Source organism: Nilaparvata lugens, chromosome 11 (assembly GCF_014356525.2).
Source record: "Nilaparvata lugens isolate BPH chromosome 11, ASM1435652v1, whole genome shotgun sequence".
Lineage (NCBI taxonomy): Eukaryota > Metazoa > Arthropoda > Insecta > Hemiptera > Delphacidae > Nilaparvata > Nilaparvata lugens.
Genome location: NC_052514.1, coordinates 25,579,039 through 25,595,488, shown reverse-complemented (window position 1 = coordinate 25,595,488; position 16,450 = coordinate 25,579,039). Strand labels below are relative to the sequence as shown.

Here is a 16,450-nt window from a genome sequence, read left to right as displayed (position 1 = left end):
ATGTGGCAATGGAAGAGCGCATGATACATCATTATCAGGTACTTCTCAGTCACCAGGCCCCTCATCTTGAGCAGCAGAAAGCAAATGCGGGAGAGTCGACTGGTTACTTGCTGTATATGACTGTTCCAGCTGAGTTTGCTGTCCAAGACAAAACCCAGCAGCTTCACTGGATTCTGAGGGTCACGCGGCTCACGTGACAAGCTGCAGATGATCCTTTGGGTCTTGTCCTCATTCAGCTGGAATCGATTAGCCAGTTACCGGAAGTGTCCGGGAGTCAGCACCACTGAGGGAGACAAGCTGAGTCCTTCCAGAAAGATAAGAGCCCAAGATGGAAAGGGCAGAGTCTCTAAGACCATAAAAGCTCAGCTTTCTAAGAAGAATGCTATGGTCCACGCAGTCAAAGGCTCGGCTCAGATCACAAAGAGCAAGAGCAAGAGACTCACCATCCTCGAAGGCAGCATCAATCCGCTCAGCCACATGGTCGACTGCACCCACTGTTGATCTCCCAACTCGGAAACCAAACTGCATGTTGGAGAACAGGCCATTCTCCTCGAAAAAGGCCTCCAGCTGAGGCTTTATCACTGCCTCAATCACCTTGCCAAAGACAGGAGTTATGGAGATTGGCCTGAAGCTACGAAGGTTCTCACGATCACCCTTCTTGAAGACTGGGACAGTTCTTGATGTTTTCAAGAAATCAGGAAAATTTCCAGACCTCAAGCACTCATTGACAGATGCAGAGAGAGGAACTGCAATGGCATCAACAACCTCTCGAAGCATGCTCACAGACATGCCAAACACATCTGGACTTTTTGAGGGTTTGAAAGAGCGTATGATCCTCCTCAAGGCAGCTGGTGTGGTGGGGCGAAAGAAGGAGAGATGCTCCTGTCCCGGCTGGATTCTTCCTTCCAACAGATCAATTGGATCAATGGCAGTATCAGGCAGGGAATCCACTATATCCTGAACCGAACCCACAAAGAAGCCATTAAAGTCATCCGGGCTTGCAAAGTCGATCTTTTTCCGTGGCATGGATCTGTTTGTATTTATCACATCCCAGGCAGCTTTGCATTGGTTAGGTGCATCCTCGATCTGTCGCTCAGTTGCCAACCTCTTAGCCAGCTCGATCCTCCTCTTGTAGAATTGTTTAAAGTTTCTATATCTAGCAGAGCTGTCAGCATCACCATCCTCACATCGGTTCTTGAGAGCGAGCATGAGTCCCTTAAGTCTGGCCAGATCATCAGTATACCACTCCCTGTGGCCATCCAGATGTCTAGGTCTCCTCCTTAGTGCCTGGGGGCGGTGCGGCCTGACAATCTCAGGAAAAAAGAAATTAAATCTGTCACGAAAATATTGAAAAAAAGCTGCAAACAACTCAGTACCACCTGAGGAGAGGAAAATATCATTCCAGGGTGTACTGGACAAGATACCTCTGAAATTTTCAAGGGCTGATTCATGCACAGGTCTCGTTCGAAAAATGTAATCAGCATGCCAGGTAGAAGAGGGCGCGACACTTGCCTCAGCCGCCTTCGGGAGGATGCAAGCAGTACTCAAAGCAGAGTGGTCATCCCCATGCAACTCTATCACATTTGTGCTGCAAAATTCAGACTGAAGGCTAACTGCAACGTTGTCAAGGCAAGCTCTTCCTCTTGTAGGTTCAGTGCAGGTGATATCCTAATAACACTTTATTAAATGTAACCTAAATTTAACCTAACCTCTAACCCTTTCACATTTAATACTTTAGATTTATTCATCATCTTTAGAGCAAAACATTAACATGTGGTTCATTTCATGAACATGTTCATAAACATGTGGTTCATTTCATGAACATGTTCACAAACATGTGGTTCATTTCATGAACATGTTCACAAACATGTGGTTCATTTCATGAACATGTTCACAAACATGTGGTTCATTTCATGAACATGTTCACAAACATGTGGTTCATTTCATGAACATGTTCACAAACATGTGGTTCAAAGCAAAATCCTAACCCCCTAACCTATCCTTTTACCTTTGAAACATCAAAAAACATAACTCTACCTAGACCCTAGCCCCTTCTAGCATATTGCAATTTTAAAGCAAAAACCTAACCTATCCTAAAAAAACATTATTAAATAATAAAACGTAACCCCAAACTCTTTCACATTTGTTGAACGATAGACAAGGATAGCAACACCATTGCAAATCGTACACTACCATTATAACGTGGACCTCACTATAGATACTCAAAGAATACTTTTGAATAACTATGTTATAACTGTGACTGTTGCTGGCCGTTACTCTGTTTCTGAGACAAAGAGAAGCTGCTAAATCACTACGCATGCGAGCATGCGCAGCAAAGATGCTACATAACCTCACATTTTTATCAACAACAACTACTGTCAAATCGATTCCGAACTTTCAAGTTTAGTTGTTAAGATAAACTACTTAGGATAGGTGATGATAGAATTACTCATTATTAATATTACTCTATTCGACACCTGTAGATTCTGTTTTAATTTTGAATTTTTACCTAAATTTTTCAGTGCAATGTTTACAATACCTAACTAAAACCTATTATTCTCGTTAGAGTATAAGTTAGTTAGTTTAGAGTCAATCATTTTCCAACTTTGTAATTTAAACAAGGATTAATATGTTCAAGACAAAAGGATCGGTTTTTATGGATATTGATAATGTGGGATCATCTCTGAGTTTTGTAATGTCGAACGAGGTAAGTTTACTACCGGTATGCGGTAGCTTACATCTCTCTTTCTTCAAGTACATTATCTATATTTTATATTACCTACGTTTATAGGTAACCAGTTTATATTCTATTTATCTCGTTTTTCAGGAGAAATTGCCTGAACTAGGAAAATACAGTGTGCTGATTGAAGTTAGAGCATGTGGCTTGACATTGCCTCTATGTGACATTAATACTATCAGTCAAACTCTGAGGAAATCAGGTAAAAAACGTGTCGCGGTCGGACAGGATATTTCAGGTATTGTAAGAGCAGTAGGAACTGATGTATCCAGTGTCAGGATTGGCGACCAAGTTGTTGGTAAGATTTATTGATATCAGAATAGCTCATTGTAGTTAAAATCATTAGGAATGTGAAGAAAATACTTTTTTTATAAACTTTGAAATACTAGTTTCGAATACAAGCCTGTTGGGCCACTTCAAAAGTTATAATTATACTATCTCAGAGATGAATAAATTTGTTAATAATTAGAAATTGTAATAGTAATTAGTGGAAGCGATTTGGTTTTGTGGTAGCACTGATAAGCTATCGATAAGAAAAGTCAAGCTCCATGCGCCTGTTACTCCCGTTGTAAGGGTGACTTTACAACTTTACTGTAAGAGCCGATTACCTCTAAATTCGATTTATAAGTTTTAAAATTTGTAAGACCTTATGTGTAAAGCAAAAACCATCCTTAGAAGAAAAAAGGATTCGTTCCTTATATTCGTTCCATATATTCACTAACACTGTAGTACGCCTTGCTTTTCAAGTGCTTGGATGCAACTCTCTCGAACGCTCTTAAATCCAACTGTTTTACTCCTGTAGGCAGTCTATTGAAGTATCGCAATGCCGAACTCCTGAAGCACACCTGTGATCTCTGAAGGCGTACTCTGGGAATATCAATCAGCTCTCGATATCTGGTGTTATGTTCATGCAGATCAGTCCGAGTCAACATGTACTGCTGGTTCTTCTTGACATACATTAGACAGAGAAGTAGGAAGTGGCAGATCACTGTTAGAATACCAAGTCTAACAATAAGGGGCTTGCAGTGTGCACGATAATCGCTTGCGGTGATGATTCGGGCAGCCCGTTTTTGCAGCTTCAGTATGTCCACAACCTTTGCTGAATGACCCCACATGAGTAGGCCATAGGAAACGTGACAGTGGGAAAGCGCGTGATTCACCATGACTAAATAGGCCTCAGTCACATGACCCCTCAGCTTCAGCAGCAGAAAACAAATTCTGGACAGTCCTGTGGTCACATGCTGAATATGGCTGGCCCAGTTGAGTTTATTGTCCAGAACAAAACCCAGCAGCTTGACAGGGTCTTGATCACCAGGAAGGTTTCTTGACAAGCTGCAGATGACATGCTGGGTCTTGTTTGCATTCAACTGGAATCGGTTTGCCAGGAACCATGAAGTTGAAGACCGCAGATGTTCAGCTGACATCTCCAACACCTGCTGAAGGTCACGGCCAGATTACATCAATGATGTATCATCCGCAAACGAGAGCGTTGAACCATCACTGTCGAGGTCGTTTATCATGATTATAAATAGGATCGGTCCCAGGATTGATCCCTGATGTACACCGTGGCTCACAGGGAGTGAACAGGAAGAAGCTCCACCCAGTGACATCACCTGCTGCCTCCCAGCCAGATAGGACTCCAGAATGGATAGCGCTGAGTCCACTATACCATAGTAGCGCAGTTTCAAAATCAGGATGCAATGGTCAACACAATCAAAGGCTCTGCTCAGGTCGCACAAGGTCAGCTCCAGAGACTCTCCATTCTCAAACACCTGTCCAATACGTTCAGTCACTTTATTTATTGCATCCACAGTTGACCTCCCTCTTCGAAAACCGAACTGCATACTCGAAAGAAGGTTTTGTCTTTCAAAAAAGTTCTCAAGCTGGGGCTTGATGACTGCTTCAACCACCTTTCCAAACACTGGAGTCACTGAAATTGGCCTGAAGCTGTTAAGGCTCTGGTGGTCCCCCTTCTTGTAGACAGAAACGGTTTTTGAGGTCTTCAGGAAATCTCAAAAACACCAGTTCTCAGGCAGTCGTTGACAGCTGCTGCCAGGGGATCTGAAATAGAATCAATCACCTCCCGAAGCATATAAGCAGACATGCCGTAGATATCAGGACTCCTGGATGGTTTAAAAGACCGGATTATCCTCCTAAGGGCCATTGGAGTGACTGGACAGAAGACAGTTAGCTGGACTGACTGCTATAACTAGCAGTACAACAAAACACTAAAATTGGTTGACAAATCACAATCATTAAGGCTGCTATTACTATTTCAAAACTATTTTTGACGACACTACAGTCAAGTTTTTGAATAAAAGTTATTAAAACTAATACTCACGTGCGACAACAAAATAGTTCAAAACAGAATTATTAACTAGCAGTTTGTCATGAAAAATGAAATAGATGAGTGCTTCTTGTTGGCTGACCGCCAGATGCTGTTGTCCTGCTGTCGGGGTCGCCAGTCCAGCAGCAGTCATGGTGTTTCACTGGTGTCCCAGTGTAGCCTGAAAAAGTAATGGTGTGTCACTGGTGTCCCAGTGTACGTCATGGTGTTTCACTGGTGTCCCAGTGTAGCCTAACACCAGTCATGGTGTTTCTCTGGTGTTCCAGTGTAGCCTAACATCAGTCATGGTGTTTCACTGGCGTCCCAGTGTAGCCTAACACCAATCATGGTGTTTCTCTGGTGTCCCAGTGTAGCCTAACACGTCATGATGTTCCAGTGTAGCCTACTCTACATTAAGCCCTCAATTGCAGCCACTTGTGGCTGAATGTAAAGGTGCGTACAGATTTACGCGCCGCGAACATGAGCAATTCACTTTTGATCAGCTGATGCCAAGCTTTTTCTTTCTGTATCTTACCGTTTCTGTAAAAATACAGATATAATCAGCTGATTAAAAGTGAATTGCTCATGTTCGCGGCGCGTATATCTGTACGCACCTTAATACAAGTCTCAGATGCTATGTTATATATGACATAGTTGGAAATTATGTGACTAATTATCTGTTCAAAAACAATAAATTGTTTTAATACCATTTATAAAAAATAGTTTTCATTTATTGTCTGCTCGTGGATTTACATTGGAAAATACTAGTAGGTTATTGTGTATTTGAACTTGAACGAATTGAAAATCAAACAGAAAATCTGGTTATTTCAAAGTAATTTTTTTTCAAAGAATTTAGGAAAAAAATTGAGTTATCCCAAGTTGAAGTAACATTGCTCCAAAATAGTCTTATCTTGAAAGCTATCCTCACAGTTTGAACCATCATTTAAACTAATTCTATTTTGTAATTATTCCTTCACAGGTATCATTCCTCTGGATTATGAACAATCAGGTTGTGCTGAGAAGATCGTTCTTCAGGAATATGATGTCGGTACGGTATCTCATTTTTCTACTCTCTTATTTTTTTAGATTTCCGTATTTATTTACAGTTTGAAATACTCCACATTCCAATAGAAAAACGTGTGTTATAGAAGTGATTCGTTGCAATAATTTATTTATTGAATGAAACCACAATATCAACTTCCACAACTACACTTGAATTACCACAATATCAACTTCTCAACTACACAAAAAGTGAAAATTCATTTATTTTTGTAGTTTCTAAATAAATTGATATGAAATTGTTTCACCTTTATTTTTTTACAATTCAAATGTGTGTCCATACATTTTTATGAAAATGTGTATATAAAATTACTTTACTTTTACACTTTTGTTATGTTTCCAGTGGTAAAACCAAACTCCGTGAGTTTCATAGATGCGGCGAGTTGCATTGGAGAGGGAATGACAGCATATCTGGCATTACACTATCTTGGGCGCATGACATCTGGTGATACTAGTAAGATAAGCATTTCTATTACTGCCTGAAATGCAACATATATTCAATATTCATTAGAATCCTCCATTCCATAATATAATTCCACATTTTTCTGATAGACTGGAAAATTTCTGAAACTGTATTAATTTCGAATAGATTTATACTAGATAATTTCGAATAACCAGTAAAGGAAAATCAGTTTTGTTGATAGCGATAATTTAGAAGCTTAATCATTGTATAATTTATTAATTTATTCGCTTAAATCAATTCTATTCATTCCTTTTTCTATGCATGTAATTGTTTCATCGATAATCAATGCGATGATATTACAATTGAATGTGGAACTTCAAAGTCATTGGATGTAGTTGAAGTATTGTTTGGTATTTATTATTTTGTGATGAGTAAATACTTGTACCAATTGTCAATTAACTACATTTTGGACCGGTTGCATAAAAGTCAAGTTTTAATAGTGATTAATTCCACGTGAACCAATCAGAGAAGGCGTTTTTGAAAAGACGTCTTCTCTGATTGGTTCTCGTGGAATTAATCACGGTTAAAATTTAACCGGCTTTTGTGCAACCAGCACTATGTCTTTCATTTAATAACATGAAGGAATCTGGACAGTAATGTCTACTCTACCATTTGTTCACAAGAGTAGGCTATATTATTAAAATAGGCCATTGTTATTTTCAATAGAATTAAAATTTTATGAATAAAACTATAATTATCGATAAAATTTTTCATTCGTCTTATTCTATTCTGATAAAATTGATTTTCAAATTGTATAATACAGTTAGAAGAGAGAATTTCATTGGAAACTATATTATTTATAACTTCCCCAACTTTAAATTCTGCTTTAAATTTATTTGTAGGCTCTAAAATGAACATAGCACAAATATTTTATACACTAGTACGCAGAAACACAGTACAGGGAACTTTCTGTGGCAGTACAAAGAAAGTTTGTATTGAATATCCTCTATATCAGCGCTAAACAACAGTCTGCACTGGAGATTTTCTGTACGGTACCAGTACAAGAAATAGTTTCTACTAAATATTTCTTGTACCAGTACCTGTTTGTACTGGAATGAAATCAGTGCTGTCTATGCCTGTAGTTCGTGAATAAATTTAACAGTTTTGCAACATTGAATTTTATCATTGCGGATGATACTCACGTGAGCTTCTTTTGCTTGTGCATGGGTTATTCGATGAGATGATCAAAAGTCCATGTCACCGCGGAATTCGAACTCACGAACTAGGCGGTGCTAGCAGACTAAAGATTTGTAACACTCCTGACCACAAGACCTACACGGCCTGTAATAATATTGTGTTTGTTAGTTTGTTTATAATACAGTCATGTAGGCCTAATTGATTTCTGCAACAGTATTGGTGGTGAATGGAGCCAGCCCTCTAGGCAGCGCCTGCATACAGCTGGCCCATCACTGGGGCGCGCGTGTTGTCGCCACCTGCTCCACTTCAGACGAAAAACTCTATCTACAAACCCTCGCAAATAAACTCGGTGAGAAATTAATCCATTAGTTTATTCTGTATTTACTCTTCTCTTGTCATGTAACTTATTTCTAAAAACATTATGCACATCACAGGACCTTTATATTTTAAATAACATAGCTGTTAAAACAGTGGATTTCATTTAGATATTGTCATATACATTGTAGACACAAATGAATGAATGAACCCATGTCAGCGGTATTTATTAAACACGAAAAAACATTTACAATATGAAAAACCAGAACCTCCTATATACTAGGAAGTAGGCATATACAATATAGGAAGTCCTGTAAAAACGTTATTATTTATTCAATGTTTTCGAATATTTATGGATTATTGGGTCAATATCTTATTTCTATATCTCATTCTATTCTTTATTCGAACATTCAGTCACCTATCCAAGTGAAAATCTATGTAACGTAATGAAGTACAATGAACAATTGTTGAATATATTCGATATCAAGTGGAATTCTATGTAAGATTGATCAATAGCAATAATTATTATTGAACTAGTTTTTATTTGCATAGTATATCATTCGGTATGTAAGCAAGCATGTGATTGCAACAACTATCCAACTATAAACTGAAATCAACGTTGCTTTTTACAAAATAGTTCCTTCCAAGGTACCTAGAATACATTCTAGGTATTCTAGGTACATTGGTTTCTTCCTTTAGAAAAGCTATAATTTATTACTAGAACAACTGTAAAAATCCATCTGAAAAACAACTCAATTCAAACATGTCCTTGTAGTTCCTGCCTACAAATTTCTCGTTCTGAATTTGATGATTTCGTTCTGATGATAGAGATTGAGATATGCAGGAGAAATTGAGAACAAAATACATTTTTCTATGTTCTATGAAGTTCAAATTGATTCATAGATTCACAGACTATATCAAATTTCTATTATATTTGTACCTTATCAAGTAATGAGTGCTATTGTTTCTAAATAATTATGAATTTGACGATTGTCTTATATTTTCTTATATGAATTTATTTCAGTACAAGTTGTTAACACGGCTGAGAACAAAACTGATCTGAGAGCTGTGTGCTTGAAAGAAACTGCAAATCTTGGCTTCACACTGATCATTGATCAAAGAACAAATAATGTCTCTTCACAGGTAACCAAATTTAATTATAAATTTATTATGTATTAGCCTACGAGCTTCTATTACACAGGGTTTTATAGATTAATAATTCAACACTAAAATTCAATTTTTTAATTCAATAATGGCTTACATTTGATAAGCTCAGACAATAACGTGAGGATACTCATTATTTTTTGGAAGTCAATTTTTTATTCATTCTTCCTTATCGTGTTTTTTTCTGAGATCACCTGTGAAACTCTTTGTTTATTAACTACAGTTTCAGTGCACGATGGTCTTCCTGATGTGAGCCCTTCTGTTTTGCTATTTTGAGCTTCTTAAACGTAGGTGGAATCAATATTATTCAAACTGTACTTTTGTAAAGTAAATATTCTATTTTATTTTGCTTGACTATTTATTTTTTATTGGAATTGCTGGAACTTTCTCTGACAACATAATTAGCTTTATTAGTATTAAAAGTCTGTGTTGAGATTATCATTTCTGACAAATGATCATTAGATGACAAATTTTGTCCAATTATAATTGTATTTTTATGAGTTTATTATTTATTCCCAATCATTGATGTCTAAAATTGTATGCATACAAATCTAAATTTCTCTCGTTATTGTAAGCCTCTAAGAAGTAGGAATCAATTTGTCAAACGCTGTCAAAAAAGAAAATGGAAAAACGTTGCAGACTTTTCCGCTGCGAATCGTGTTTGGTGTGTCGAAGTTGAAGGTGAAGGTCGTTGCTATGATAAATAATGTTGGAGGTCGTTACATTAGCATTGGCCAGTTGTCATCTAACTCTGGCTCCGCCCCCTGCCAAGCTCAAAGTAATCAATAGTGAGATTTGCTGTACTGTCAGTATTCCGTATGAATAAAATATAAAGCTCCCCATCCATTTAATGCTGACAGTATAGAGTGAATTTCACTGCAGCTCCCAACCCTTGTTCCGTTGGTCAGCTAACACTAACTTCACCTGCACGATGACCTTGCAATGCAATTTATACGTTTACTGGTCAATACATCGTTAATTATTTTGGTTGAAAACACTGGATTGTTTTCACAACAGAAGATTACTTCTTCAGCTATGTCCTCCTATTCGATAAACCTTGTTTCGTATATTGATGCATGTTTATCACGTTATTAACACAGTCAAAAAATATTTATACAAACATAGTTTTAAATTTAGATGTTTCAAATACCAAAATAATTATAATAATTTTTAGGCATGCCACTCAGTTATTTTGAAAATAGAAAATATTCTCTTATTATAGAGAACATTTTAAACAAGAACCGAAAAACAAACTTACTCCTAGAAGTATATTCTTGGTATCATTGGATGCGTCTTTTAAAGCTCCACAAACTGGAAAATATTGTGTTGATTAAAAAAGTCAAGTCTTTTTTTGGCTATCAATTTCAACTCAAGGGTTGTCCTTCTAATTAAAGGATAGACTGCTTCTCATCCGGTTTTCTTTTCTCTTTCAGTTATGCGAAATAAAGTATGGCAGTCAACGCCATTAAAAAACAACATTACCACACAGACCTATCAATAAATAGCTTACTAATAATAAAGAGAGGAATTTAGCAGATATTTTCAATATTCTATTTCTATTTTTCAAATATTTTGCGGCCAGGCTAGCCGAGACGACAAAGGCGTTGCACCCTTCAGACTGCTAGTGCTATCTGGTCGTGGGTCCGAATCCCGCCGGTAAACATGGACGTTCTATTAATCTTATCAAATCACCCACACTCTTTACATTACCCTAGCACAAGCTAAAAGCTCATGTGGGTGTCATTATCTGAACAATATCATCTTAGTAAATATTCAACATAAATTTTGTAAGCTGTAGGGTGTTAATCATTGATGTTTGAATAACGGTTATTATTTTAGATATAGTACATTTGTAGTACCTAGTAATCAAGTTATTAGTATGAATAATTATGTTTAATTTGTCAATATATTTATTGTAATAGATACAGATAATGTGTTATTTTTTGAGATTTATGCTAAAAATAGAATGAAATAAATGACTCCTCGATTTCCTCGTAGGTAATCAAGCATAATATCAATGACGTCGACTCAACTACCATGAAAGACTACGACCCCTCAGTGTTAACAAATCACGAAATTATTTCCTGTTTGTCAGTTGGAGGCCATTGGGTGACAACCAATCCCAGTCTTCAGGTAAGCAACTCAAGGTTGAAAAGTTAATAGATCATCGGTCTATACCTAGAACGGCATCTAGGAATCATTGTAATTTATTAGATGCTATTCCTAAATGCCTGAATAAAATCTCATGCAAGCTTTAAAAAAGTTAATGTTTGTTTTTGTTTTCAAAAATCATTTGTTCATAATTCAATACTTTATCACTTATTTGGTTCTTAGTTTGAGTTCAGCTATTTTCACATGAAAATTGATAAATTTCTCATGTTATCGATAATAATAATAAAGTTTCAGCGGATTCGAAAAAGATTCATATCAATGAATTGAACATTGTTATCAGATTTGTTGGAGAAGCTCATTTCATTATCAAATTCTGCATAAAATATCTCTATCTATGTCAAATTCTGAAATAAGTGTGGATAGTAGAATATTTCATCCCCTTACCTCACAACTCACAGTTGGGTTCCAAAAATAAAAATCTCTCATACGTACATGTTTACAGAACAGAACAAAAGGATGAGAGGTTGCGGTATGATCACATTTGATGCACGTATGAACAAGTGGTCATGCATGACCAAGCGCGCGGATGAGGAACAAAATCTGGAAAGAGCCATGGAACACTCATACTGAACGCGTGCACTTGCTGGTGGTGTTCAGTGTGAGCAGCCACAGATGAGTCTTAACTTGTTTCTATGGCTATTCCCAGATTTTGTTTCTCATCTGCGTGCTTGGTAATGCATGATGTCACGTGCACTTGGACTTACCTGCATCCAATATGATTATATCCTTATTTGTTGATGGAAATATTTTCCAAATCCTCCGAATATCTAGTAAGTAATACGAGTATTTCATCTGGTGATATTTCAATTTATTTTTTGATACTGTTGAAAAAGGGTTTGGTGAAATTTACATCTCAATTTGGCACTTTTGAAGAAGCTTAGTCCTTAGTGTTAACTTCTTTTATGAGAAAGTGATTGCATTTTTGTGAAAAAAGAATTTCCACTTTTATTTTCATAATTTGATCAACATCACTGGGAGAAGAAAAACAAACAAATATTCCAAATTAGATTAATATCAGTTCGAAATAAAGTCAAGTCACTTTTGACTGAATCATAATTTTCTGTCCAACAATCGTTTACTTGAAATTTAGAATTTACAACGATTAAATAAGCAGTAAAGATGGAATACCACAACCAACATTAAATTTATAATTTTTTTGTCATTTTTAGTTGGACCCACCTCATTCCCAGCAACTATCGTTGAGATGTGCATCGTTAGGCTTCCTCATGGACCAGCCTTGGCTCATGAGCGGCAGCTTCCAAGGAAAGTATCAGCACATACTCATGGATGTTGTCGAGAAAATATCAACTTACATCCTAAGGTATCGTGAACAAAATTACAATTGATTTATTTGTTCAATCTATTGTGTGTGCATTAAGTTCAACATTCAATGAATTTAATTCATTCAACATTCAGTTTGTGAACATTGGTTCAAACATTCTTTGACGGTAAATGTATATTATAACCTTTGCCAAAAATAATTGATCTATTTTGACTAAATATTTCATTATGGTATGAATGTGTTGTGGGACCTGTAACATGGCTACACACTGATAGCCTACTCTTTCAATAATATTTTGGCTATTGCTAAATCTTTAGTACGTTACTGTTGTAAATAGTTCTTCTTGTAATAGTGCTAGAAAAGTAACCTCTAAACTACTATAATGTGATTTACATCAAACTGTTCCTTATGAATGCGGCGGAAAACATCAATGCTTCCCTTTCAAGCAATGCCAACAGTTGCAAGTGTATCTTACTATTAATAGACCAGCCATTCTCTTCTTTTTTGACGCTATTTATCCAGTGAATGCTGGTCATTAATGAATATTACTGAATTATTGAATTTAATCCTGTTATCTTATAATTGGCAATTATCCTATAGTCATGACAAAGGAAACCCCTTTCAACATCGGAGGTATCCTCATAAAATCCTCTTCAAACGTTATGTTTGCAGTTTTTCTAGTCTATCTCATTCTCCCTAATTTATCAATTAATAGACAAATAAATATCCATTTGAAAATGATACATTTTGTCTCATAATCTGCCTGATTAAGGATATTTTCATTTCATTTCACAAATGTGATAGTTTTTTCTATATTTTAGGCCTAACATTCATCATTCAATCCACCGAGATGGACTCCTTGAAGCTTGTCAGGATATCGGGGAGTTGAACGTTGGGAAAATAGTATTAAATATCAATTGATCAAGTGATGATAAATGATCGTTGACTGTTATAATATCACCATACAGTATCTACATATCCGTAAATATGATTTCAGATTTATGTACACGGGTGATTCTCTGTTTAAAATAATGTTATCCTAGAATTTCAAAATTGTGAAGTACGAGTCATAAGATTTTGTAAAATTATGTAAAGTTAGTGTACAACGGGTGACTTACAATATAAACTTTTCTTTTTTTACTTTTATTTCTCATATTTTTGAAATATTATTGTTGATTAGCTTTTGTGAAGCTTTTTGGTGAACTTGTTCAAATGAAGATTGTGTTATATACTGGAAATGCATTGTTATAGAGTTATTGTTTGGGTAAAAAATGGTAAATTCCACAAGCTGTAAGAGTCTTTGTAAATGAAATCTACACTAGAAACAGGGATTTTGTAGAATTTCTCCATATAAAGGTGAAAAGAAAGAGATGTTGTCAGTTCCACATCTCATGTTCGTGGAATGTTTGCATGCAATTATATCAAGTGAATGTATTTATTTTTGTGAAATATAATGTCGTTCATCAAAAAGTTGGCTGCTTCAATTTAATTATTTATCTACTGACATTGAGTTACTTAGTTTTCGAACTAGTAGTTCTGTGAACAGTAGACCTCGCCCTGTCTGTATTTCGTGTCGGCGAGATATCGGCTGTTGGGGTTGGTGTATCAGAAATGCTAACATCAGAAACTAATCTTCTACAAGGCATACTGGCAACAGGTCAGCCCGAGTTAGAAGCAGAGAAAGGTCGAGAGACAATACTATGTTATTTTAGTTTTAATTGCATGGAATCAATAGTGCACAAAAATTACATGCAGAGGCATACAATTAATAGTCCACGCAACACCTGATTTTTTACCAAGTTACATTGAGATATTAATTGCATGCAATGAAGCATGCAATTAATAATCCACTCGACAGCTGATTTATGATGAATAATTCTATAGTCTGATTTTCACGGTAATATTGACGTTAGAATGAGACTCCTTTTCCTTTTGTTTTATCCTTAAAATTAATAATTTCAAAAAACCTTATGTATAAGTCGACGCGAAATTCAAAAAGGAGCACACCTGTCAAAATGCATGAAAATCTATTGCCGCGTTTTGCTGTAAATGCGGAACATAAATATTATAAACATAAAAATAGAAATAAAAATCTTACCAAGATTTTTATCTTTCTTTCTATTTCTATAAAAGTAGCTCTATACAGAAAAGAGATAAATGGATATATATATATATATATATATATATATATATATATATATATATATATATATATATATATAAACATAAAGAGAAATGCAAAACCGTCGACTTGAATCTTAAGGTGCGTACAGATTTACGCGCCGCGAACATGAGCAATTCACTTTTAATCAGCTTATTAAAGGTGCGTACAGATTTACGCACCGCGAACATGAGCAATTCACTTTATGTTCACTATGTTTGCGGCGCATATATCTGTACGCACCTTTAGACCTCACTTCGCTCGGTCAATTATCCTTAGAATGCAACATTTCAAAAAACCTTGTATATACGTCGACGCGAAATTCAAAAAGAACATACCTGTCAAATTTCATGAAATTCTATTGCCGCGTTTCGCTGTAAATGCTGAACATATAAACATATAGAGAAATGCAAAATCGTTGACTTGAATAAATTATTGTTATTAGTTACCTACAGTAAGCGTATTGTATACTGATTGAAAGGAGGGAAGAACCTAATAGAAACTTGAAGCACTTATAATTATTTCTAGAAAAACAGGCTACGACAGACTAAGTTATAGGAATAGACTAGGTTAGACTGCGGAATAGGTCTAAGTACAGAAATTCCACTTAACAGATCTTCAATTCAAAGAAAAACTTTAGCGTTTCTTCATTCAATACTGTTTTGAGATACAAATTTTGTATGTAAATGTTTGAACAGATCAACTTGGAGCAAGTTTGAACTTTCCAAATGGGGTTGTGTGAAGCATACGGTACTTAAAATTGAAACTAGAACCATCTCTATAGATTTTTTCTAATAATAACAAATCTCTTTCAAGTCTTGATAACAATTGCAAATCATTTGTCTTCATTAATTGATTATGATGACGATTTGACAATGTAATTTGATTGCATCTCTGGTTCAATTGAATACAAATTCAACATTTTACTACTACTACTACTATTATTAAATATATACTACATATATTTCATTTTTGCCTCACTAGAACGTAATTAGCTGTTTTAGGACATCATATGAAGGTCGAAAGAGATCAATCTCCGACGAGATCAACTAGACCCGAAAATGTTTTCTTTAGGCTACCCGAAAAGAAAAAAACCTTCAATAACAGCTGATAATATCCGATCACGCAAATTTCAATTCGTCAAGTTTTCAAGTTTAATTTTGTCATTTAAACAGTACGTCAAGATTTCTGTTGGTAAAGTTCTCATTTAGTCTAGTTTTCATTACATCAAGTTTTTAGTCAGTCGATTTTTTAATCCAAGTGTTCAGTTCATAATGTTTTCAGTTTGTTTTTGTTGTGTGGCTATAAATAGCATTCGCAACTCGGGCAAAAATGTTTTGCCGGATCTCGAATGCTTCAAGTTCTCACTCGAGCCTGGGCCGGCAAACACACACTTTCCGCCCTAGGAGCGAAATATAGGCCTACCTACTATTACATGGAACCCCGGTGAAACGAATATCAAGGGTGCATAAATCGTTATATCAGGGTACTAGCCGTCAGGCTCGCTTATCCGTCTACCCGACTGGATCGTATATTCCCAGGAATAGCTCTGATTGAAGTAGCAGTGCCCAATCAATTTTTCCGCGATAAATGCATTTCAATCTTCAACTTGGTGCCAACCTAACAAAGTCAAC

The 16,450-nt window shown here is 36.0% G+C and overlaps 1 protein-coding gene across 1 annotated transcript; it reads left to right on the top strand.

The window, feature by feature from the left end:
* The first annotated feature begins 2,305 nt into the window (after positions 1-2,305).
* Positions 2,306-14,125, top strand: LOC111053194 (quinone oxidoreductase-like protein 1). The gene is made up of 9 exons (XM_022340047.2): positions 2,306-2,707; positions 2,828-3,035; positions 6,043-6,111; positions 6,466-6,576; positions 7,937-8,071; positions 9,062-9,180; positions 11,200-11,334; positions 12,543-12,694; positions 13,477-14,125. The coding sequence occupies exons 1-9, from the start codon at positions 2,630-2,632 to the stop codon at positions 13,574-13,576; spliced, it is 1,107 nt and encodes a 368-aa protein (XP_022195739.1). The 5' UTR covers positions 2,306-2,629; the 3' UTR covers positions 13,577-14,125.
* The last annotated feature ends 2,325 nt before the right edge of the window (positions 14,126-16,450 follow it).

Bases quoted from the DNA above. Each gene is read 5' to 3' on its own strand.
- LOC111053194 (XM_022340047.2), top strand. From the start codon at position 2,630: ATGTTCAAGACAAAAGGATCGGTTTTTATGGATATTGATAATGTGGGA. The intron at 9,181-11,199 runs GTAACCAAATTT...ATTTCCTCGTAG, and splicing joins CAAATAATGTCTCTTCACAG to GTAATCAAGCATAATATCAA. The intron at 11,335-12,542 runs GTAAGCAACTCA...TGTCATTTTTAG, and splicing joins CAACCAATCCCAGTCTTCAG to TTGGACCCACCTCATTCCCA.